The sequence below is a fragment of the Trypanosoma theileri genome (assembly GCF_002087225.1).
Source record: "Trypanosoma theileri isolate Edinburgh chromosome Unknown TM35_Tth_5_V1, whole genome shotgun sequence".
NCBI classification, from domain to species: Eukaryota; Euglenozoa; class Kinetoplastea; order Trypanosomatida; family Trypanosomatidae; genus Trypanosoma; species Trypanosoma theileri.
Genome location: NW_021639847.1, coordinates 775,271 through 798,302, shown reverse-complemented (window position 1 = coordinate 798,302; position 23,032 = coordinate 775,271). Strand labels below are relative to the sequence as shown.

At 39.0% G+C, this 23,032-nt stretch overlaps 10 protein-coding genes across 10 annotated transcripts; all 10 read left to right on the top strand.

The window, feature by feature from the left end:
* Positions 1-226: 226 nt before the first annotated feature.
* TM35_000053930 (eukaryotic initiation factor 5a) lies at positions 227-730 on the top strand (the record flags this gene model as incomplete). Its single annotated transcript, XM_029023048.1, has 1 exon — positions 227-730. One exon carries the CDS (start codon positions 227-229, stop codon positions 728-730), a length of 504 nt encoding a protein of 167 aa, XP_028885863.1.
* Positions 731-889: 159 nt separating this feature from the next.
* On the top strand, positions 890-1,393 carry TM35_000053920 (eukaryotic initiation factor 5a; the record flags this gene model as incomplete). The annotated part of the gene is made up of 1 exon (XM_029023047.1): positions 890-1,393. The coding sequence occupies one exon, from the start codon at positions 890-892 to the stop codon at positions 1,391-1,393; it is 504 nt and encodes a 167-aa protein (XP_028885862.1).
* A 245-nt stretch (positions 1,394-1,638) lies between these two features.
* Positions 1,639-2,142, top strand: TM35_000053910 (eukaryotic initiation factor 5a; the record flags this gene model as incomplete). Its single annotated transcript, XM_029023046.1, has 1 exon — positions 1,639-2,142. One exon carries the CDS (start codon positions 1,639-1,641, stop codon positions 2,140-2,142), a length of 504 nt encoding a protein of 167 aa, XP_028885861.1.
* A 247-nt stretch (positions 2,143-2,389) lies between these two features.
* Positions 2,390-5,359, top strand: TM35_000053900 (DNA repair protein; the record flags this gene model as incomplete). Its single annotated transcript, XM_029023045.1, has 1 exon — positions 2,390-5,359. The coding sequence occupies one exon, from the start codon at positions 2,390-2,392 to the stop codon at positions 5,357-5,359; it is 2,970 nt and encodes a 989-aa protein (XP_028885860.1).
* Positions 5,360-5,764: 405 nt separating this feature from the next.
* TM35_000053890 (protein phosphatase) lies at positions 5,765-6,991 on the top strand (the record flags this gene model as incomplete). Its single annotated transcript, XM_029023044.1, has 1 exon — positions 5,765-6,991. One exon carries the CDS (start codon positions 5,765-5,767, stop codon positions 6,989-6,991), a length of 1,227 nt encoding a protein of 408 aa, XP_028885859.1.
* A 2,946-nt stretch (positions 6,992-9,937) lies between these two features.
* TM35_000053880 (uncharacterized protein) lies at positions 9,938-10,702 on the top strand (the record flags this gene model as incomplete). The annotated part of the gene is made up of 1 exon (XM_029023043.1): positions 9,938-10,702. One exon carries the CDS (start codon positions 9,938-9,940, stop codon positions 10,700-10,702), a length of 765 nt encoding a protein of 254 aa, XP_028885858.1.
* A 754-nt stretch (positions 10,703-11,456) lies between these two features.
* TM35_000053870 (exportin 1) lies at positions 11,457-13,442 on the top strand (the record flags this gene model as incomplete). The annotated part of the gene is made up of 1 exon (XM_029023042.1): positions 11,457-13,442. The coding sequence occupies one exon, from the start codon at positions 11,457-11,459 to the stop codon at positions 13,440-13,442; it is 1,986 nt and encodes a 661-aa protein (XP_028885857.1).
* A 3,585-nt stretch (positions 13,443-17,027) lies between these two features.
* Positions 17,028-18,938, top strand: TM35_000053860 (rac serine-threonine kinase; the record flags this gene model as incomplete). The annotated part of the gene is made up of 1 exon (XM_029023041.1): positions 17,028-18,938. One exon carries the CDS (start codon positions 17,028-17,030, stop codon positions 18,936-18,938), a length of 1,911 nt encoding a protein of 636 aa, XP_028885856.1.
* Positions 18,939-19,662: 724 nt separating this feature from the next.
* TM35_000053850 (putative prefoldin) lies at positions 19,663-20,037 on the top strand (the record flags this gene model as incomplete). Its single annotated transcript, XM_029023040.1, has 1 exon — positions 19,663-20,037. The coding sequence occupies one exon, from the start codon at positions 19,663-19,665 to the stop codon at positions 20,035-20,037; it is 375 nt and encodes a 124-aa protein (XP_028885855.1).
* A 453-nt stretch (positions 20,038-20,490) lies between these two features.
* TM35_000053840 (putative pumilio-repeat, RNA-binding protein) lies at positions 20,491-22,932 on the top strand (the record flags this gene model as incomplete). The annotated part of the gene is made up of 1 exon (XM_029023039.1): positions 20,491-22,932. The coding sequence occupies one exon, from the start codon at positions 20,491-20,493 to the stop codon at positions 22,930-22,932; it is 2,442 nt and encodes an 813-aa protein (XP_028885854.1).
* Between the last annotated feature and the right edge of the window lie 100 nt (positions 22,933-23,032).

The window sequence follows — 23,032 nt, the reverse complement described above, 5'->3', positions numbered from 1 at the left end:
TTTTTTTTTTTTTTTTTTTTTTTTTTTTTGAGGAGGTGGCCGTGATCGTTTTGAGATCGGTTTGCAATTATTCAGATTTATTTATTTTATTTGTTTTTTTTAATTCTATAATTCTATTAATTAATTTGTCTACTTTATTTTTTTTTCTTTTGACATTTATGTCCTACCTTACGTATTTTGAATTTTTTTTTTTTCCTTATCAAGCCTTTTATTATTTTCCAGAGCAATGTCTGACGACGAGGGACACTTCGCACCTCAGGGTGGTGAGCACACCGGATCCCTGACCTATCCTATGCAGGCCGGAGCCCTTAAGAAGGGAGGTTATATTTGTATCAACGGACGTCCATGCAAGGTAATCGACCTTTCTGTGTCGAAAACAGGTAAACATGGACATGCTAAGGTCAGTATTGTTGCCACTGATATTTTCACTGGCAATAAGATGGAAGATCAGGCTCCCAGTACTCATAATGTTGAGGTTCCGTTCGTGAAGACTGCAACTTACAGCATTCTGGATATTCAGGAGGACCGTGAGGACCCCAGCAAGCCAGCGCACCTTTCCCTTATGGATGATGAAGGTGAGACTCGTGACAACCTTGACATGCCCCCAAATGCCGAATTGGCGGCCCAAATCAAGGAGCAGTTTGAAGCAGGCAAAGATGTATTGGTCATTGTTGTTTCAGCTATGGGCATTGACCAAATTCTCAGTTTCAAAAATGCAGTTGAGCGATAAGGCATTAATTTTTTGTTTATGTTTTAAAAAGGTTTTTCTATTAAGATAAATTGTGTTTCGTCATGTTTTTTTTTTTTTTTTTTTTCTTTTGTTTTTCTCTATAAACATCAATTTCTTTTTTTTTTTTCTTATTCCACAGTTCTATTTTCTCCTAACACAATGTCTGACGACGAGGGACACTTCGCACCTCAGGGTGGTGAACAGACCGGATCCCTGACCTATCCTATGCAGGCCGGTGCTCTTAAGAAGGGAGGTTATATTTGTATCAACGGACGTCCATGCAAGGTAATCGACCTTTCTGTGTCGAAAACAGGTAAACATGGACATGCTAAGGTCAGTATTGTTGCCACTGATATTTTCACTGGCAATAAGATGGAAGATCAGGCTCCCAGTACTCATAATGTTGAGGTTCCGTTCGTGAAGACTGCAACTTACAGCATTCTGGATATTCAGGAGGACCGTGAAGACCCCAGCAAGCCAGCGCACCTTTCCCTTATGGATGATGAAGGTGAGACTCGTGACAACCTTGACATGCCCCCAAATGCCGAATTGGCGGCCCAAATCAAGGAGCAGTTTGAAGCAGGCAAAGATGTATTGGTCATTGTTGTTTCAGCTATGGGCATTGATCAGATTCTCAGTTTCAAAAATGCTGTTGAGCGATAAGATAAATGGGCCAATTTTATAACATAATCAAGGTAACTAAAAATTTTATACTTTAAATAATTTTAATTTATGTTTTTGTTCTCGGCCTATGCATTATTAATTTTTTCTATATATGAAATTATACCTTTACATAATTTTTTTTTTTTTGAGACTAAAAAATATAATAATAGATTAATTGTTTTTCTCTTCTATTTTATGATGAATTTTTTTTTTCCTTATCAAGCCTTATATTATTTTCCAGAGCAATGTCTGACGACGAGGGACACTTCGCACCTCAGGGTGGTGAACAGACCGGATCCCTGACCTATCCTATGCAGGCCGGTGCTCTTAAGAAGGGAGGTTATATTTGTATCAACGGACGTCCATGCAAGGTAATCGACCTTTCTGTGTCGAAAACAGGTAAACATGGACATGCTAAGGTCAGTATTGTTGCCACTGATATTTTCACTGGCAATAAGATGGAAGATCAGGCTCCCAGTACTCATAATGTTGAGGTTCCGTTCGTGAAGACTGCAACTTACAGCATTCTGGATATTCAGGAGGACCGTGAAGACCCCAGCAAGCCAGCGCACCTTTCCCTTATGGATGATGAAGGTGAGACTCGTGACAACCTTGACATGCCCCCAAATGCCGAATTGGCGGCCCAAATCAAGGAGCAGTTTGAAGCAGGCAAAGATGTATTGGTCATTGTTGTTTCAGCTATGGGCATTGACCAAATTCTCAGTTTCAAAAATGCTGTTGAGCGATAAGGCATTAATTTTATTTTTTATGTAAAAAAAAGTTTTTTTTATATTAAGCAAAAACTGATGACGAATTTTACTTTTTGAGGTTACTCGTTATTTTGCTTGGCTTATGGTTTTATTTATTTATTTATTTATTTTATTCCTTTTTTTTTTCTTTTTTTTTCTTTTTTTATTTGTTTATTATTATTATTTTTTTTTTTCTAAGCTGTAATTATTTGGGATATATTTTCATGAAGTTGTTTTTCTTTTTTATATGAGCAATAATACTAGTAATGCTATTTTAACCATTACAGAAAAAGGAGTGTGGCGTCCAGCTAAAGGAAATGATAAGGTTTTACGGTATATAATACAGCGGGCACCGACGATGAGGGCTCGATGCCGAAGGTGTTCTCAGTATATTACAAAAGGGGATCTTAAGTGGGGAATCCCTATTCGTCATTCCCATGGTGAGTATGGTTGGATAACAGCTTGGCAACATATTGGTTGCACACGGATATCTGAAAAAAACGATACGACTGATTTTGTTTTTGGATTTTCTGACTTGTCTTTACAAGAACAGAAAGAAGTATGGGAAGAAGTAACTTCTTCTCGAATTCCTTCACATTTGCTTCCTTTGGATCCAGAAGATTTGATAAAGAGAGGATTTCTTCCTGAAGTTGAACCACCTCGGCAATTATTGCGTCCGCTTCTTAGATATCAAAAAGAGGGACTGGGTTGGATGGTAAATCAGGAAAAGTCTAATATAAAGGGCGGGATTTTAGCTGATGAGATGGGAATGGGAAAAACAATACAGATGATTAGTCTTTTTCTTGCAAATCGTTTGGTAGGACCTACACTGGTGGTTTGTCCTGTTAGTTCAATGCTTCAGTGGGCAACCGAAATTAAAGAATATGTTATTCCAGCATCACTTTCAGTATTAGTGGTAGAACGAGCTTCTCGTGTAAATAAGGAGGATTTGGAAAAAGCTGATGTTGTTTTGACAACTTATCCTATGCTAGAACAATCTTGGCGACTTCTTGTAAATAAAACAAAAGTGGCATGCCCTTATTGTGAACAACTTTATCTTCCACGACAGCTTGTAGTACATAATAGGTATTTTTGTGGTCCACGTGCAAAAAAAACGGCTAAACAACGAAAACGAGAAAAGGGAGAAAATAATAATGATAATCCTTCTTTTAATCGGAAAGTTCAATCGAAAGAAACAATTAAAAAAGGACTTCGAACGTTACGAGTTGATGTTGGTGATAATGGTGAAGAAGAAAATTTTTTTTATGAAGAGGAAAGTAATGGTGATAAAAGAATTGTTGGTCCTATCGGAATGTATAGAGAACTAATGATCGAGGCTGGACGAAAAGTTCGAAGTCGATGGGATCCTGCTAAAGAAAAAAGTGACAGTAGTGATACTAATGATGAAGAATTTAGTAGTTCTTCAGAATATAGTTCAATACAATCAGATGTTGATTCAATTGAAGAAGAAAAAGAAAAATCTGAACAGAATCTTTCTCTTTTTCGTTGTCCAAATTGTGAATTTCAAATATTGCGATATCCTTTTTGTCCTAAAACTGGACAACATCATGTGGTGTCAGAACGTATGACGGAAATTATTGAAACTGATATTGGTGGAGATGAAGTTGATCTTTCTGAATCTATATTTCATTCAATTAAATGGAGTCGGATAGTTCTTGATGAAGCTCATCGCATAAAAGGACGTAATACAAGTACTTCAAGAGCGGCCTTTGCTCTTGTAGGGGAACAAAGATGGTGTCTTACAGGAACTCCTCTACAAAATCGTGTCGGTGATGTTTACAGTCTTGTTCGCTTTCTACGTATGATACCTTATGCAAGATATTATTGTGGAACTGATGGTTGCTCTTGCTCTTCTTTTTCTCATCCATTTAGTGGTACAAACTTGAGACATTGTATATTTTGTGGTCATGGACCAGTACAACATTACGCTTATTTTAATCGTTATATATTAAATCCTATACTACGTTATGGATATATAGGAGATGGACGTCGTGGGATGATGATGCTAGCAAATGAAGTTCTTCAAAAATCTATGTTGCGTCGCACAAAAATAGAAAGAGCAGAGGATCTTCATCTTCCACCACTTACTGTTGAAATTATTAAAGTAAAATTAACAGAAGAAGAACGAAATTTCTATGAGTCATTGTACAAGAAAAGTACTGCTACATTTGATACTTTTGTGGATAAAGGAACGGTTTTGCATAATTATGCTCATATTTTTCAACTTTTGAGCCGATTACGACAATCTCTTGATCATCCTTTACTCGTGGTAGAATCAATGAATGTTGGGAAATTGGCACATCCGAAAGGTCTTTGTGGTATTTGCACAGAAGGTTGTGGTGAAACCCCTTTAAAAGTTAGTCCTTGTAATCATACATTTCACCAAATTTGTCTCTCTCAGTTTTTGGAAAGTTTACCAGGAGGAAAGTATCATTGCCCCACCTGTTTTGTAACAATAAGTATTGATTTACGTCAGTTGCATTCTGAATGGGAGGAAGAGGAAGCCATACCTGTTCTTCCTCCTGAGTTGGAAGAAGAAATGAGTGATGAGTTAGAGGATAATTTATTCCCTGATACTAATATGCAGGTAAGTACGTCATCTACTACAACAGAAGAGAATCCAAAGAAATCTAAAAAACCAAAGGGTATATTATCTCGAATTGATTCGTCTAAACCTCTGCATGGTACAAAATTAAATGCCATCACTGAATATATTTCTAAAGTACCAAAGGAAGAAAAGGTAATTGTATTTTCACAATTTGGAGATATGTTAGACCTTCTACAACTATGGTTGCAAAAAGCTTGTATAAAAACTGTGAAACTTACTGGTTCTCTTATGATGTCTCAACGACAAGCTGTTTTACAAGCTTTTCTACATGATCCTACCGTTCGCGTAATTCTTATTTCACTAAAAGCAGGTGGAGAAGGTTTAAATTTGCAGATTGCTAATCATGTTGTTCTTGTAGATCCTTGGTGGAATCCGGCGGTAGAAATGCAGGCAGCGCAACGAGCGCATCGTATTGGGCAAAAAAGACCAGTTCGTGTGGTCCGCTTTGTCACAGAGCATTCTGTTGAGGAACGCATGATGGATTTGCAGGCTAAAAAGATGCTTGTTATTGAAGGTACAATTGATGGAAAGTTGAATTCACTTCAAAGCCTTTCTGAAGATGACCTTCAATTCCTTTTTACGAGATAATACGATAAATAACCTAGTAGTTTTTTTTTTATATATATATCGCGTGTATGCGTTTGTGTTTTTGAGTACAAGGTAGTAGTTGAGACATTGGCTTTGTTTTTTTTTTTTTTTTTTAAAAAAAGAAATTTCAAATCCATTTCTTAAACTGAAGTTGTTTTTAAAGAATAATAAGAATGTGTTAAAATTTGCTCTTACTGTGCATTTTCTTTTTTTTAAGTTGTGATATTGAAATATATATATATATATATATTTTTTTTTTTTTTTCTCATTCTGAACTACCGTTTCTTAGAAAGGAAAGCAAAGGAATTTGAAACAGAGATAGAAACCTCCAAAAAGAACGAAAAAAAAAGAAATAAACCAGAAATTTATCTCTTAAGCCGGAACACTTAAAAAAAAAAAAAGAAAATGGGTATACCACTGCCGAAGCCTGTGATGACTGAGCTGCGGGAGCGCCATGGCAATGAAATATTCCGCATCGGCTCTAGCTGTGTCAATGGATACCGTGAGAGTATGGAAGATGCACATATTGTCTATCTACAACCTTCATGGGGTTTCTTTGGCGTCTTTGATGGTCATGTAAACGATCAGTGCTCAGAATATTTGGAAAATGCATGGAAAGAAGCTCTTGATAAAGAAAAAATGCCCATGACTGATGAACGCATGAAGGAGCTTGCTCTCGAAATTGACAAGAAGTGGATGGATTTAGGTCAAGAGGGAGGCAGTACTGGAACATTTTTTGCTGCCATGAAAAAGGAAAACTCTATTCATCTACAAGTTGGCAACGTTGGTGATTCACGCGTTTTGGTATGTGTTAATGGTCTCGCTAGGGCTATGACGGAAGACCACAAGCCAAACAATGAAGGAGAACGCCGTCGTATTGAAGATTGTGGTGGTCGTGTGGAGGGTAACCGCGTGGACGGAAGTCTAGCTGTGAGCCGCGCCTTTGGAGATCGTGACTACAAGACGAACTCTGGTGGTAGCCAACTACAACAGAAAGTGATTGCACTTCCAGATGTCACTCACGTGGATGTCTCCTGGGGCAACAAGGATTTCGCCGTGTTATGTTGTGATGGTGTTTTTGAAGGACAATTTACCAATGAAGAGGTGGTGACATTTATCAAGGAGCAGCTGGAGTCATCCGATGATCTTGCTGTCATAGCAGGTAAGGTATGTGAAGAGGCCGTGAATCGTGGTAGCCGCGACAACGTCTCTTGTGTGATTGTGCAGTTCAAGAGTGGGGTGGACTATGCCGATACGCAACATTTTGAAGTGGTCCCCGGACCTTTTGCTCTGCCGCGAAACAATCTCTTCCGCAAGGTCTACAGTCTCATGGCGCAGAAGGCCGGCAGCACACCGGAGGAGGTCCTAGAGAAGCGCTACGACGTCCTCGCCGCCATGGAGAACAAGGAGGGGCTCGCAGAGGAGTGGGAGGGATTTAAGGGCGGCCCCCCGGCCCAACTTAAGGGCCACGAGCGCACGCAGTGGTTCGCCGATTTACTCCAGCAGTACGAAGCGGAGAACCCCGCCGACCCCCGCTCCGAGCAGCTCGAGCGCATCCATATCCTCCAGCAGCAGGTAGGGGTCCCACTACCTATCCTGCTCTCACTGATGACAGGACAAACACAGGAGTAGGAGTAAGAGGAGAAATACCACGTGGGGATATATGGTGAACATCTCAAAGGAAAACGTTGAAGAGAGGGGTGGCACACAAGAAAAAAAAAAAAAAAGAGGAATGAGAAGAAGTAGGAAAAAAAAAGGAAAAAAAAAATATTGCGCGTCGTATCAAGAAGAAGGTGAGGATGGGGGGTATGAAATTTAAAAGGAAAAAAAGGATGAAAAGACAAATTCTGCTTTCTTGAGACTCTATGCCCGGTTGCCACATCACTTTAAAGGCTGATTAATATGGGTAACACCAACCATTAGATGGGTGTGTGCCCTCCTTCGATAAAAAAAAAAAAAGTAGTAGAGGAACGAACAATGTTGACAAAATGATATAGGGACAAAACATCCACGATCGCTGGCTCTTGACAGAATGTGAAAATTGTCAAACTACAGGGTAGGTGTAAAGGTAAGAAAAAAAAAAAAGACGTTTCATGCTGAGATGAAGATGATATATATATATATATATATAATTGCCTCCGAATCATGGATCAAAGCTTTCTTCTTCTTGAGGCGTTGATAAAAGAACCCGCATGAGAGGTCACACTAACTCGTAGTTAGATCACAAACTAAAAAAAAAAAAAAAAACGGAAAAAAAAAGATCCTTCCAGGATGTATATCTTCAACCTTTTCACCACACTTCTGCTATGATAGGCGCACATATATATGGCTCGTTTTTTTTTTTTTCTTGGTGCTAGTACGAGCTATGCTTTTTTTTTTTTTTTTTCATCCTTCTTTAGTTACTGTTGTCTGTTGTACGATGTCAGGTAATATGTTCTGATTTCCTCGTCTACTTACGTTGCCTTGCTTTTTCCCCTTATGGTGGACGTAGATAAGAGCGATAAAAGCTGGTGGTGTTGCAACAGAACTACAATAAGAAGAAAAAAAGAAAAAAAAAAAAGGATCAACAACGGTAAAAACCATGCAATGAAAGACAACAAAACAAAAAAAAAAAAAACTAGAATACAAGAAGAAAAGGAATACAGGAGAATAAACAACTCTTCGGAGTAGTAGGTGCGTTGAGTTTTTTTGTGTGTGAGTGCGTGGGAGAGAGAGATAGGAAGAGAGATAACGATGAGGATGACTGTCTGCCTTTAATCTAATCAGCTTTTTAAGAATCGGAGCCTGGATGAGAGGAGGTTAAGAGGATGTCGCAAAACATATCACAAAGTATGCGTACACACCATATCAAACTATATGCATATATATATATATATGAAGAGGAAAAAAAAAAACCCAGAAAAGGAAACCAATTAAGCAAAAAAAAAGGACTCATCCCTGAGAAAAAAAGCGAGGAACGGAGGTAGATGAAGAAGGGTGAGATAGAGAAAGAAAAAGAGTGCCTATTTATACCATATTTAAATGTAGAGGAAATTATTGTACTTTGGCTACGGGAAAGAAGCGTATATAAATTTTCCAGTGGAGGTCCTCTATAATATTTTGTCTCTTTTTTTTTCGCAACGTGTGTGTGTGTAGCTGAGTCTGCGAGGACTAATCCTGTTAGTTTACGTGAGAACGAAGGGTGGTTTGCGCATTCCATTCATTCAGTGCATTTATACCGTTATTATTATTATTATTATTATTATTATTATTATTATTATTATTATTATTATTATTATTATTATTATTATTTTGTTGTTAATGCTATTACTGTCTCCAATTTTTGTCGGTTTCACTTCCTCGTACCTTATGGTAAGATGACAATATGAAGAGAATTCTGGGTTTACGGCAACGTTACATATTCATGCGCATGTACACTCATGTGACGACAAAAAAGAATAGCAGCAGTATGAAAGAAAAAAAAAAAAAAAACGAACGAAAAAAAGCTTGATACAGCACCAGGGGAATAATGGGAAAAGGCAATAACAGGAAATTGTGTGAGAGGTCCAATAGCCAAAAGCAGAGTGAAAAAGAAAAGACGAGGTACCAACTTTTCATTACAAATTGAAAGTTGCAGAATTGTTTTTTTTTTTTTTGCTTCAAAAAGTTCTGGAGAACTAAGGAAAACTTAGTACACTTACATATCCAAATGCCCCCATCCACTTCTCACCCCACCATGCAGACCATGGGTCTGGGTGAACATGCGCATGAGGAAGAGAAACGAGAAGAAAAGGATAAGAAAAAAAATATATATATATATGTGTTCATCAGCATCGTTGAGTAACCCTTGTCTTTCTCTGAGGATTCTAAGAGGGAGAAGGAAGTTGAAAGACCAAGGGAAAAAAAAAGAAGGGATAAGAGAAAAGACAACAAGAAAAAAAAGAAAAAAAAAATATAATGCTAATATGTAATATGCAGACAGATGTACTTGCGATGTAGGGAGTTGGAGGGTCCAGGTACACGCTCTTTGCGAAATAATGGAAGAAGTAGGAGGGGAAAACAGAGGGAGTATTCTGCAGAGAGAAGGGGTCTTTTGGCCTTTAATATTATGTTCGGTTTTCTCTGTTTTTTTTTTTTTTTTTTTTTGCTTTTTTCCCCCTCCCACTTACCCTTTTCAGTTGTACTTCTCATGTAGTCCTTTTTATCATCCCCCTTCGTTTCTTATTTTCATCCCATGCGGTGGGGAGCGGTGTGTGGTGGTTTTACTGTGCCGTTGCTTCTTTTTGTGGTTGCGTGATGAAAATGCCGTTGAAGGCCACTTCGACCCACCTGCACACTCACCCATCCATCCCCTCAAAATTGACGCATATCTTTTCCATATATTATCTTTATATCAGAGGAGAAAGAAAAAGAAGAGAAATGGAAAGATAGAGAGAATAGGAAGTAAATGTTAAGTCTGCGATAATGAAGATTCTTATTACGTTTTTCTTCTGAATGTGCTTCCTTTTCCTTCTTCTTCTTCATATTGGTTGCTTTTTATGTTTATTAATGATATTTCTCGGAGTTTGTGAACACAGTGAAGTATAGTGTGGAAGTCGAATGTCAATTCCCTCTTTGATTTTCCCATTGGAATTGCTCTATACAACAGTGTTTGCTGAGGAAGGGTATAACAGTCAGCAGCAGCAGCAGCAGCAGCACTCTTCATCATCATGCCATTATGTGGATGTGCACCTTGAAGATGCTATTGTCTTCCGATGTCCACAGTCCATTTTCCGAGAATGCTCTGAATTCATCTCAGAGCACATAGAAAATGACCTAGAGGATAAAACAGAAATGTCTTCTAAAGAGATAACCTTGGCATCTGTAAATTCTACCTTATTTCGTACTGTGATAATATACTTGGAACATTTCTACGCTTCAGTAGATCTGAGATCATCTGGGAAAAATGATTCTGCAGAGAGTAGTTCTCATTCTGGTCAACCGACCTTACTTTCAAGACCTTTGCAGGTGCGGGAACTTTACCATCTTAGTGACTGGGAGCATCGCTTCGTTGTTCAACAATTGTTGCAGTGGCCTCAAGAGAAATGGGGACTCTGTGAAGAAGGACAGTGGGTAGATGCGAGTGTAACTAAAGCATTCACACAGTCAATCGAGACATGCGAAATTTCTCACCTTCTTGGCGTATTAGAAGTGGCGACAAAGTTAGGCGTACAACCATTGAAAGAATTATGTGGAGCGGTGATCGCGAACTTTTTGTTAGATTTGGATGAAAAGCATATTCTGGAGTTTATGGATGTTAAAAAAACATTCGACTCTGAGGAAGAAAAGGCGTTGTTAGAAGAGTACCCATGGCTTAATGTTTAACAACGAAAAAAAAGTATACAAAAGTTCGAATCTATATGTATGCATGTATGACAACTCGTTACTTTAGTTTCATTTTTTTTTTTTTTGTTATTGGGGGTGCAACGTGTTTGGAGAGATGTTTCGACCCAAACTCTGCATGAACTTCAAACCTATAAAACCCAAGAAAAGTAGTTGTGGTGCGGTGAGAAGGTGCGTTTGTCGTTCGAATACATTTTACCCATAAGAGTTGTATATTGCCTCTTCGAGTTGAATCCACAAAGAGGTGGTAGTCTACACGATGTGTATTTGTAGATTCTTTTGGATATTGATTTAATAACGGAAACTTTTTTTGGGTTTACCTATGCAGTTTGGGCTCACTTTGTCGTTGATAAATTTTATGGGAGAGATTGAAGGTGAAGATGAACGAGAAGTACAGAAAAGAAAAGAAAAGAAAAAAAGAAATTTTGTATGTGTATGCGATTGAAAGAACAGGGAAAAAAAGAATGTAACACAAGGAATATTAATACTGCTTAGATGTTTTATGTTGTGGGCTTTTAAAGAAGAAAAAAATCATTCTAACTCTTCTTAGCTGATTACCTGTGGGTAAAGATGTTTGAAATTCATTTTTTTTTTTTTTTGCTTTCTGCGTTAACATTGGTGTACCTATACACAAACATACATAAACATAAAAGTAGAAGAATTGTTAAGGTGGTGGAAGAAGAATAAAATTAGTGGGGAATAATATTCTCTTGAGAGTACTGAAAGACCATTACGGATGCGAGAAAATGTGGAGTGTAGTTACGGGGAACTCTACAGTCTTATTAGGGATATACAAGACGATAGCGGAGTTCTTCATGAACAGTTTCTGCCTCACTTCACTGCATTGAGGGAGAGGGTGTGGTCCGTACCGCTTGTGTTCATATATGGTCGAGGTACATTGCCTTCTTCTATACATCCCTGGCGACTTTGCGAGGTGAGTCGATTCTACTTCCCAGTTTATAATCGTCTCAAACAGGAGGGGAGTGCAGTAACTGGAATAATATCAGACAGACACCCCCACACCGTCGTAGATGAAGAACAAGAAGTCTCTGATTCCTCTAGTGAAGATGTTGCAATAATGGCATCACGTTTAGAACTTGTTGGGACTGTATTTTCTATCGAAGTGTACCAAGTTGTTGCCAGAAATGAAACAGGGTTGCAAAGCTCCCTAAAGCTTGAACAGTACAATCAACCACTTAGCTCATCCATACTTCGTATTATTACAAACGAAGCTGGAATTCCAGTTGATGAAGAAATAGCAGCACAACGTATTTTACAAAGTTCGAAGGATCAGTTACAAGATATTTTTTTCAAAACCTTTACTCCATTGCTTGGTGCTACATTTAATCAGTTTGAGAAAAAATGGTGTGACTGTGTGACTGGTACACTCTCACATAGTGATTTGGAGAGTGGTGGGGTATCTTCTAAAACACGTAGTTGTAATGATGTGAATGAAGAGGCATCCCTTGTCTCACCGAATGTTCCCTTAGAGCCCCCTCGGCATGACGTTGATTCTACTGTCGCTTCGGATGCAAGAAATATTCGGGACCCTCTTTATGACTCAAATTTTCTTGATCAAAGAAACGAATCTTGTGTATGTAATAACTCTTCCATTTCTTCAGGGACAACTTCCACATCTACAGATTTATCACTTCGTTGGAGTGCACTTCTTTTCCTTTTTGAACAAGAGGAACGCTACCGTTTTGACGTTGTAGGCGCCTGGGCACGCTGGACCGATGGATGGGATGAGGTTAGTCGCTTTGCTGTGGTGAACTCTATAGATGATATCATATCTTCCCTCGGCGGTTCACGCGAAGCGGCGCATGTTTCCACTGCATATCTTGATGTTTTTCTCTGTCGTTCACAGAATGTGGTTCGTGACTCTACATATTTCAGTGGGGTTCTTCTTGCTTGTGCCATGTTAGGTTGTAAACAAGTAGATCGTTTCTTTCCTCCTATTAAATCATTTCTGCGCTGTCTTCGACCGGAGTCCCGTATTACAGAAATGGACTTTCTTCGTTACGAGATGCACGTACTTGAGACCCTGGATTTTCGCCTCCAGCCCGTTACAACATTAGAGATTGTCGAAATGTTGCTGCACCTCTGTAGTGGACCGGCTATTCAGCGCACCATGGAGGCCGTTCAGCGCCGCAGTGCTCTCAAGCGATGGGAATGCCCTCTCTCTACTACTACTACCACTAACACCACCACAACTTTTCTCCCCTATAGTAGTAATAGTAATAGTGATGGTAGTGGACCGGAGGGGGGCGTGGAGGGGCTGCGGTGGGCGGACGTCCAGCGGGTGTCGCGGCTTCTCGCCGACGTGATGCTCCGCGAGTCGCGAGCGTCCGCCCACCGCCCGCCGGCCCTCGCGCTCGCGATTGTCGCCGCCGCCGCCGCCGCCGCCCACTGGACGCTCCCCGCGTCTCTTCGCGCTCTTCTCCCGCAGAACTCCACAACAGACACACACCACAATGTTAATAATGACAGTAGTTGTAGCAGCGGGATTGAAAGTGGCTTTGAACCGGATGCAGAGAGCAGCGAATTGCTGCGGCGCTACGCCGACGCCCTGCGCACTCACGGAGTTGTACCGCTCCTGCCAGCTGCCATTGAACTCGTGCAGGAGTGGTGTAACGCAACAACGCGGCGTCCACTCGACGGGGTACTCCGGCGACGGTACAATATTAACGGCGGCTCAGACATAGCTGAAACAACTTGCTAGAGGAAGGGTAGGGGGTAAATAAGGGGGTCTGTGCGTGGGGCTTAGGGAAGGGGGAAATGAAATGGACCGAAATAAAAAAAAAAAAAACGGTCCCAACAAGTCTATAGTGGGTCATATTTTTATTATTATTTTATTTACGCATTCAGTGCTGGAACGAGAGAATGAAATTAATAAAAAAATAAATGAGAAAATAATTTGTAGGAATATAAAAATTGGAACAACACCTGCAGAAGCCACAACATTACAGTCTTCTTGGGGGATCAATAGTGCGATGAAGTGGAGTCTGTGTATGCCTCGGAGTAAAATGATCTTAAAGAGCGTTTTAGTGAGAGAACACAAATTATATGTCGTGATTAGCCGTACCTTTTGCGTTGCTTGATCACTTCCTTTTTTTCCTTTTTTATGCATTTATTCAATTTCAGAGAGAAGACTTTGTATTTGCTGGAGTAAGTGTTCGTACCCTCACTTTATTATTATTATTATTATTATTATTATTATTATTATTATTATTATTATTATTATTTCGTGGCGTTTTATACACATATATGCACTTTTGTTCGTGCTTCTGTTCCTGATACTGTTTTCGGTGCTAATATTGGTTGTTGTTGTTGTTGTTGTTCTTGTTTCAACTTCTTTCTCGTTCACAATTTCTCTGCTTGTGTGTGGGACCACGAAGTTGTGGCGGTAGTGTTTTTTTTTCTGTTCTCGATATATTGCATTTCTTTTTTTTTTTCTTTCTACGGATTGTATTTTCTTTTCTTCCTTTTTTTCAGATGTACACCTTCAAATGAACTTAATGTGACAGAATTTGCCGCTTCTTCTTTATATATATATATATATATATATATATATATATATTTGTTCCTACTCCTATTTTCACACTTAGGTTGAATGTCCATTTTTTCATTTTTCTCAGTCACTTGATGTGTGTCTGGGGCGGGGGTAGTTCTGTCCATTACTTTTTTTTTCTTTTCTTTTCTGTGTTACTCCGTTTATTTTATTTTATTTTATTCGTGTGTTGTTGTTTTTTAATTCTCTGCCGAGCCTTCTTGTATCCCTTACTCCTCTGAGATACTCTGCGGAGGCATTTATGATCGGGGTAGTTTCTTTATATTTTTTATTTGTTTTATTTTTTCTCTTTTTTGTTTGCTGGGCAGGGACGATGATGACAGCAGTAGCGGCACCACCTTGTTTGTCAACGAGTTATTGAGGTTGCTGCTGCTGCATTTATGCATTGAGAGTCGCTATTTGTCCCTTTTCTTTTATTTATATTGTTATTTTTTCTGGTTGCGTGGCCTATCGCCTTGAAAATAAAACGAATTAACAAATGAAACAAACAACAACGACGAGAAACAAAAAGAAAAAAAAAAAACCGAAAAAAAGACGGTTTGACGTGTTAATATTAACTGCGATTACGACGCAGGACAAGGTAGAGAGAAAAAAACTCGGAAATACATCATTATCATCGTTATTATTATTATTATTATTATTATTATTATTATTATTATTGTTACGGCAATGCGTAACACACACACACACACACACACACATTTTGGATAGCAATAGCAATGATAGCAGTATTGTTATTCTTATTTCTATTACAATTAAAAGAATGAGAGACCAAGTACACGATATATACATACACGAATAAAGCTCATATATGGAATAAAAAGAAGGGGAAAAAGAAAAGAGAAAGACAAAAAAAAAAAAACAACGATATAAAAGGTTTATAGGGAATTTATGCTGAAGAATGAGAGTGTGCGAACGAATAGTTTGTAGGAAAAACATAAACTATCTTTGCTGTAGTTGCAAGAAATTAATAAAGAAAAATAAAAGAAATTGAGAATTACGCTTATATCGAGTACGCAAAACTTCTTGTAAGGATATGAGGTATGTACCTCTCTGGGAATGCGTTCTATATTTATTTATTCATTCATTCATTTACGGATTTACTCTTTCCTTTGATGTACATACGTGCGTGTGCCTAGATGTGTGAGAGCAGGTCTTGACATCGCACTAAAAGTAGTGGGAAAGTCAAAAGAAATATAATAGGAAAAAAAAGTTGAATGTTTTTATTCATTATCCGCATTCTTTTTTTTTTTTTGTGGTTCTACTTTTTTTTTTCAGGAGGAGTTTTTTTTTTTGTATTTATTTTACTCGCTCTATTATCGGATGAAATGTTTATGGACAAAAAAAAAGAGAAGGAAAAGAACGAATTAATGGAAGGGAAAAAGAAAAAAAAATAAGGCAACAATATGAATTTATTGATGAGAGAAATAAATCCCTCCTCATTTTGGGTTTGTATACCCTCACAAATACGTAAATATATGCATACATACATTTACTTGTGTATTTATGAGTAAATGTTTGAGTAATTTGTTTTTTTCCTTCTGTTTTTTTTTTTCTCTGTTGTTTGTTTATAATTATCTATTGAACACTGTGCTCTTTCTTTATTCTTTGAGGTTTCTTTTTTTCTCTTTCACCTGTAGTGGATGATATATATATATATATATATATATATATATATATATATATATATATATGCAATCTTTATGAAGACTTCTTCAGATTGATGTGATTCAATCAATTCGCCACGATATAAGATGACAAACCGACAATGATAACAGCGGTTTCACTGGAAAGAGCCCTGAAGACTACTGTAGAGGGTGTATGCTCTTGAGAGGTTTTCAAGAGAGAAATATATAAACGAAGTAGTTTCTTATACTTTCACAAGTCTAAACTTGCAGGTACCTCATATGCTGTTTCTGTTCTCTCTCTCTATATATATAAGTGAATGAGAGATACTTAAGTGGATCTCTGACGTCTCTACATCATAAGGACATTACAGTAATAATGGTAGTACTGCCTAGCTACTGTTTAGACCTCTATTATTAGTACTTGGAAACACGCATACAAAAAAAGAAAGAAAATACATTTTTTTCTTTCTCCTGTGTTGCATTTATAAATAAAAAAAGTGTGATGTTTGCTGGTATATCATGTACTTTTTGTTTACTAAAAAGAATACACATGGTACGAGCAATAGTCATAGTAAGAATAATAATATAATGTAAATAAAATAATAATTAATTGCTCTCATTGGTTTTATTATTATTTTTTTGGGGGGTTATTGGAACGGGGTGCCAGCTTGTCTGCATGTTCTTTTAAATGTATTTTTACATTTATGCTTGTATCTGTGCCTCTATTTATATATTTATTGGTAACTATTTATTTGGGATACACTCTATTGTTTTTGTTTTTGTTTTTTTTTTTATGCCTCTTTGGCCCGTCATTGTTTCTCATTTTCATACTTGTAATCATGATTCCATTGCTCTATCCCTTCTATTAAAATGACAAACATAGTTGTGGTTCTTGTTTTTGTGAGCTTCTTCTTATGTACCTGTAGGTCTTTTGGCTTTCGCGTCTAATTTACATTTTTCTTACTTTTCTTTTTCAAATTGTTTTTTTTAGAAAGAGTCATTATTTCTTTCTTTGATACACGTGGGGGTATCTCTGTAGTTTTCCACCGTGATATTAGGAGGAAAAGGGTGAAAGAAGAAAAGGACACCGCCTCTCACTCTCTTCTGTATGCTTGTAAGGAAGGCCGTATCAGCACTGCAGGAATCTGTGGGTGCTGGTGATGGCAGCATTAGTAGCAATAATAATAACAACAACACCAACAACACCAATAGCAACATCAATAACAAAGACAGCAACGACAATACTGGCAATAACGATAGTAGTAAAAAACCATCTGCAGTAAACGATGCACCGTTGTCATTACCACACCCTTCCCCTGTAGCTCCCGCTGCTCCCGCTGCTGCTGCTGCTGTGTGTGTTCAACCACCGGATGTTTTTGCGAACAGTATCGCCTCATGCACACTATCAGTAGATTTAAGTACCACAGCGGAGATGCAAGAGCCTCGGCGTATACATTTACTGAGTGAATTTGAGCGATTGTACCGAATACGCAAGCTGCTTGGCCGCGGGAGTTATGGAGTTGTTGTGGAAGTCGTTCATCGCGTTACGAGGCAGCGGAAAGCGGCAAAATTTGTTTTCCGCAAGGAAACGCAACATAGTGCTCAGAAGAACAAGGAAAGAGACTGTGATGGAACCACTATCGCCCCAACAATAGCTACCACAACAGTAGAGCCTAATAACACAACAAGACCGGATGCAGCAGTGCGTGCGATAGGTGATGATACCGCACCGCAAAGGTTTTCGGATGGGCTTATTAAAGAAATCGCCATTGCGCTTACAGTAGATCATCCAAATTTGGTCTCCGCTAGTGATGTCTTTGTACATGACCCTGCAGAACTGCAACACCGTCTGCAGCGGTACGCACCACGACTGAGATGTACCGTATCCCACAGCACGAGACCAGTTTTAGACGAGAGAGGAAATAATAATAATAATCAAAAGCGCAACGGAAGTGCAAAGGGAATTCCACATAAGACATGGAGACGATCTCTATTTTGTGGTGTTAATGATTCTCCTGTGACTCTGGAGTGTAGATCTCGAGAGTCTGGTGTTGGTCCTTCACAACAGGTTCCTGGTGTTAGTACTGTTGTGCCAGACCCACGCACGTCACTTGATGGCAACGCAGATTCCACACGTAAAACTATTGAGGAAGTACGATTGTTGTTACGAGAAGGAAAGATTCAGTGTATTCTTGTGATGGAACTATTAGGTGGAGGAGATCTCTTCACACTGATCTCTCGTAAGCCACTGGATGAGGTAAAAGCAGCAACATACATGTTAGATCTTTTGCTCGCTCTGGAACATCTTCATAGTCGTCGAATTGTACATCGTGATGTAAAACTTGAAAATCTAGTTCTTGATAGTAATAATAAGGCCCATCTTATTGATTACGGATTCTGTGAAAAATTGCGACGACTTAGTGATAGTGGTGCAGAGACTGATAGTAACTCTCATTGGGGAAAGGAGAAGCTACTAAGTGAATTTTGTGGTTCTCACCACTATGTAGCCCCGGAGATTGTTCGTGCTGCAGTCCAACTAAAACAACAGATGAAGTTAACAGAATCAAAGGAAAACAATTCGGTTGCACGTGTGAAACTTCCACCGATTTCTCCTCTTCCAAGAAAATCTTTGGAGGGGGCTGTAGATACTGTCAATACTCCTTCTGAAGAAAATCATGAAAGTAGAGGAAAATGGGCAGGAAAAACGGGAAAAAGTCTAAATCCGCTTTTGATGTCAAGACATGTGGGTTATGACACCTCTGTTGATATGTGGTCAGCAGGTGTAGCGATGTTTGTTCTCTTACATTCTGCTTTTCCTTTTCATGATGAACGCCGCAGTAAATTACTCAAAATGATTATGACTGGACAACAACAAGTAGGACCATCACCGTTACTTAGTAGTGAGGCGAAAGATCTCCTGCGACAGTTGCTTACACGTGATGTGCGACGTCGACTGACTGCATCTGAGGCTTTGCGGCATCCCTGGTTTAAAAAAGCAGCCGATCGAAAAAAGAGATAGTTAGTATAGTTTTGTTGTGTCCTTGTTGGGTAGAAACAATAGGGTCTCAACAGAGGATGTGGTTCTGGCAACATCCGCATTCTTATTACATGCTTTATTCATGTAATGCGTTTCCTTCTTTTTTTTTTATTAGTTTTTATTCCCAGTTCCCTTTAATATTAGTGTGATACACCATGACGAAAACAAAAAATAAGAGTGGGATGAGTCCTGTTACTTAGTAGATACATATGCACCGATACAGAGGAAAGAGATAGATAGAGAAACTTGAAGGAAGTCTCTCTCTTTCTCTCTCCCTTACTCACTCACTCACTCACTCCTCTCCTGTCCCTCTTTGTGTGTGTGTATGTGTGTATGTTTTTTTTTTTTTTTTTGATTGACTGAAGGTAAAATAAAAAATAAAAAGAACATTCTGAGGACTGAAAAGAAACAAAACAACAACAAAAAAGGACACTTTATTTGTTATCCTTCTTCTTACTTTGTAAATGTTTTTTTTTTTTTTTTTTCTGTTTCACTTGTTCGCAGGTAAAAGTAAAAGGAAATAAACGAATAGGAAGAAGTTCGTGTTGTACTCTCCTGAACCCAGAAGAGCTAACAAACGCACATTTACCCACACACTGTTAATTTGTAAAGACAACGAAGCTAACATTAACAACCAGATAGAAACTACTACGAACGAGAAAAACAACAACAACAACAACAAAAAAGAACAAATTCACAAGGAGACATGTCACTCTTAAAGGGAAAGGGAGTTGAAGTCACTCAGGATGACCAACACCGTATATGTGTCTTTGCTCGTCTGCACCGTCGCCGTAAGGAACTAACGCAGGCCATCGCCAAACGAAAGGACGAGATCGTGAAACTCAGCGATGCTGCTGACGAACTGATGATTGCCGACGGTGCGATGTATCTCTTTGGTGAGACATTCATGCAGACCGAGACAGACGACGCGGAGGCGTTGCTGGAGGCCGAGCGGGAACGGCTGGAAAGTGAACAGGAAGCCGAGGAGGCGGAGCTGAAGAATGTTGAGGCTGCGTTGAGTGAGTTGAAGGCCACTCTCTACGCGTCACTCGGGAGTCAGGTGTACTTGGAGGACGAATAAACAGTAAACACGTGTTGGGGGAGTTGCGCTGTATGGGATGCACGTCTGCACCGGCACGGATGTGTAAAGAAAGAAAGGAAAAAAAAAAAAAACAAAGAAAAGAAGAAACGAATAAAAAGAACATATATATGTTCAGCGGACGTTTACATACATTTGCATTCACATACACACTCACACAGGCGCACGTGCATGATATATACATCGCCTTTCACCCTTTTTTCGCACCCCCCTCCCCTCCCCAAGGGAAGTAAGGGGGTTTACACTGTGTAAAATTTTATATAAATTTTTGTTTGTGTTCATCTGATTCAACGACAATTGTTTTTTTTTTTTCTTTTCTTTTTCTTGTTATTATTTTCTTTTTTCTTTTTAATTTGTTTCCTTTACTCTTTTCAAGTAGGAAATATCGAGTTAAGTGGGGTTTATATTGTCTTCACAAAGCGAAAGTGGAACCATATGATGGAACGTCCATCAGGTCCCATGCACGACGTTATTCGCCGTGTGCATGAAGATGTACGTGTTCACTCTAACTACCAAAACGCCATTAAAACTGTTACAATGGCACTTCTTCATGCAAAATTTTGTGATAATAGTAGTTTAGGGCAAGATAATTCTCTGCGTTCTCCATCACTTGATCGGACTCGTTCTGCCCCTGAGAGAGACAATGATGGAAGAATAAGGAATAGTCAAGTCACCTCTTCATTTTCAAGCAGTATGGGTACTAATAGGACAAATAGATCTTTATCTGGTCATGATATCATTCAAGGTGTAGTTGTACAAGGAGATTCAGATGGAGTTAATGGATCAATTCAAGCACAACCACGGTTATTATTAAATCGCACCCAGATGCTTCGATTGCTACTTCTTCGCGCGGACGCGTATTCAGCTATGAAACAACATGAAAAGGCAATGGAAGATGCACAAGCTGCCGCTGCATATTCTCTTGGTCGTTCACCAGAAGCTCAATTTATTATGGGTAGAGAGTACTTGCGCCTATTTCGTATAGCTGAAGCTGTAAATGCCTTTGAGAAGGCAGAATTACTTCTTCTTTCAACAAGTGCTTCTGATAGGAATTCTTTTGCCGAAGAAGTCACAGATGAGGATTTTTGGGCACAACGTGGGTTTCAAATGAAAGATATAGAGCGTCTGAAACTCAATCGTAGTGAGGTAGAACAACAAGAACGAACAAAATTAATAGGATCAATGGCCGAGCACAATAATGGTGAAGTTACACTTGCTCGCTCTTTCTCATCCCCTCCTGGTTCTCTTGAGGTTCTAGGGAGTGATGATCCAGAGCTTGTTCAGTGGCGACGCTTAGCAAAAGAGGCACGAGCTCTTCTTACAATGCGTACTTCTCATTTGTTACCTATTAACGTGCTTCAATCAACTCTTATGGTTTTAAATCGACAAATGAGTTCTGTACGCAATGGTGTTGTAATATGCATAGAAAATACCACTTCTCAATCATTTCGATTAGTGGGCTATTCCATTCCAAACGCCACATTTTATGAGGGTATGCACTTTCCCGGGACTATTCCACCAGGACACTGTGGTCTCTCGCAGCTGCAATCACAGGGTTGGGGTGTATTTCCCTTTACCGGTTGTGTGTGTTATGAAGTGGCGCAGAGTGGAGTTCGCTTTTTCTTTGTTTTTGAAAGTCCATTAATTGGAAACATTTTATGTGGTGTTCGTTTTGTCTCTGAGCGGCGTATTTCAGAACTAAATCAAGTTCTTATGGATTCCAATGGTAGTATGTCAAGAAATTATTCGAATAGTGGTGCCTCATCAAAGGAATTTGTGAATTTTAAGATACCAAATCCTAATCAATGTCTTGCTAAAGATGTTGCACCATTGCCTTCTGGGCGAAGACTGAAACTCTCGGCTGCAGTACGCAGTGGTAGCAGGACGATTGTGTTCTCCGCTGCGGAAGTGTTAGACCTACGACTACGTTCTGTAGAGCTTCTTACCGCTTTAGAGTTTGCAGGTCCAGTTGTTCTTAAGAAATTAAGTATAGTGAATAAGCGATATCGTGAATTGGTTAATAATCTTCCTCCTCCTATGTTTTTTGGAGGTGGTCGTTGTTCATTTCCGGACTATGCTTTACGTAGTGATCGTACGATTTCACCTTGGATAGTGCATGATAAGGAACCAGTAAATTGGTATTGTATTTTTGATGGTCGTACCATTAACAGAGAAAATTTTGTGGTAGCGGATTCAACAGATCCACAAAATAGTATTCTTTGGTTTTCAGCTGAATCTGGAGCCTCTCTTGATGCATTTGTGTATTATGGTGATAAACGTTCTCCCATTGCGCAAATCAAAACTAAATGGAAACTATTTGGTAGTACACTTTGTTTCTCTACGCCATCAGACCGTACCTTTGCTTCTTGCTATCTTGATCAAAATTCAAACCTGACACTAGCTTGGGATGCTGCTGGTAAGAAGAGTAAGGCAGAAGATGTGGAATACGTAATGCGTTTAAAAGAGACTGTAAGACGAAGAGATACAAGTGGACGAGGTGATTCTTTTTCAAATGCCTCTTTATTTGGTAACAACAATAACAATTCCATGGATGGATGTACTTCTATGCCTCTACCTACTGGGACAGGAGGCTTTATGCCTTGTAATGTTATCTCAACACCAAAAACAAATGTAACTATTGCAGGAGAAACGTATGCCGTTTGGCGTCCACAACGCACCAGTGGTGGCACTGTCTTAAGCAGTATCCCAAGCCAGACGAATGGAGGAATGGAACTAGTAGGTGAAGTTACCGTTCTTACCCCTATTACACAAACACTGGTTAAAAATACAACAGTTGCTGAGATAAAAATATTTGCAGGAACTGATGCCCTTCTGCTTACTTTAATGGCTTTCTGTCGATCCCAATGGGAAAACTAAATGCAATAAGGAAACAAAAAAAAAGAATTTTTTATTTTTCCGGAAGCATGATCTGTGCGTATGCGTAAGTGTGTGGTGGTGATGGTGGTGATGGTGAATA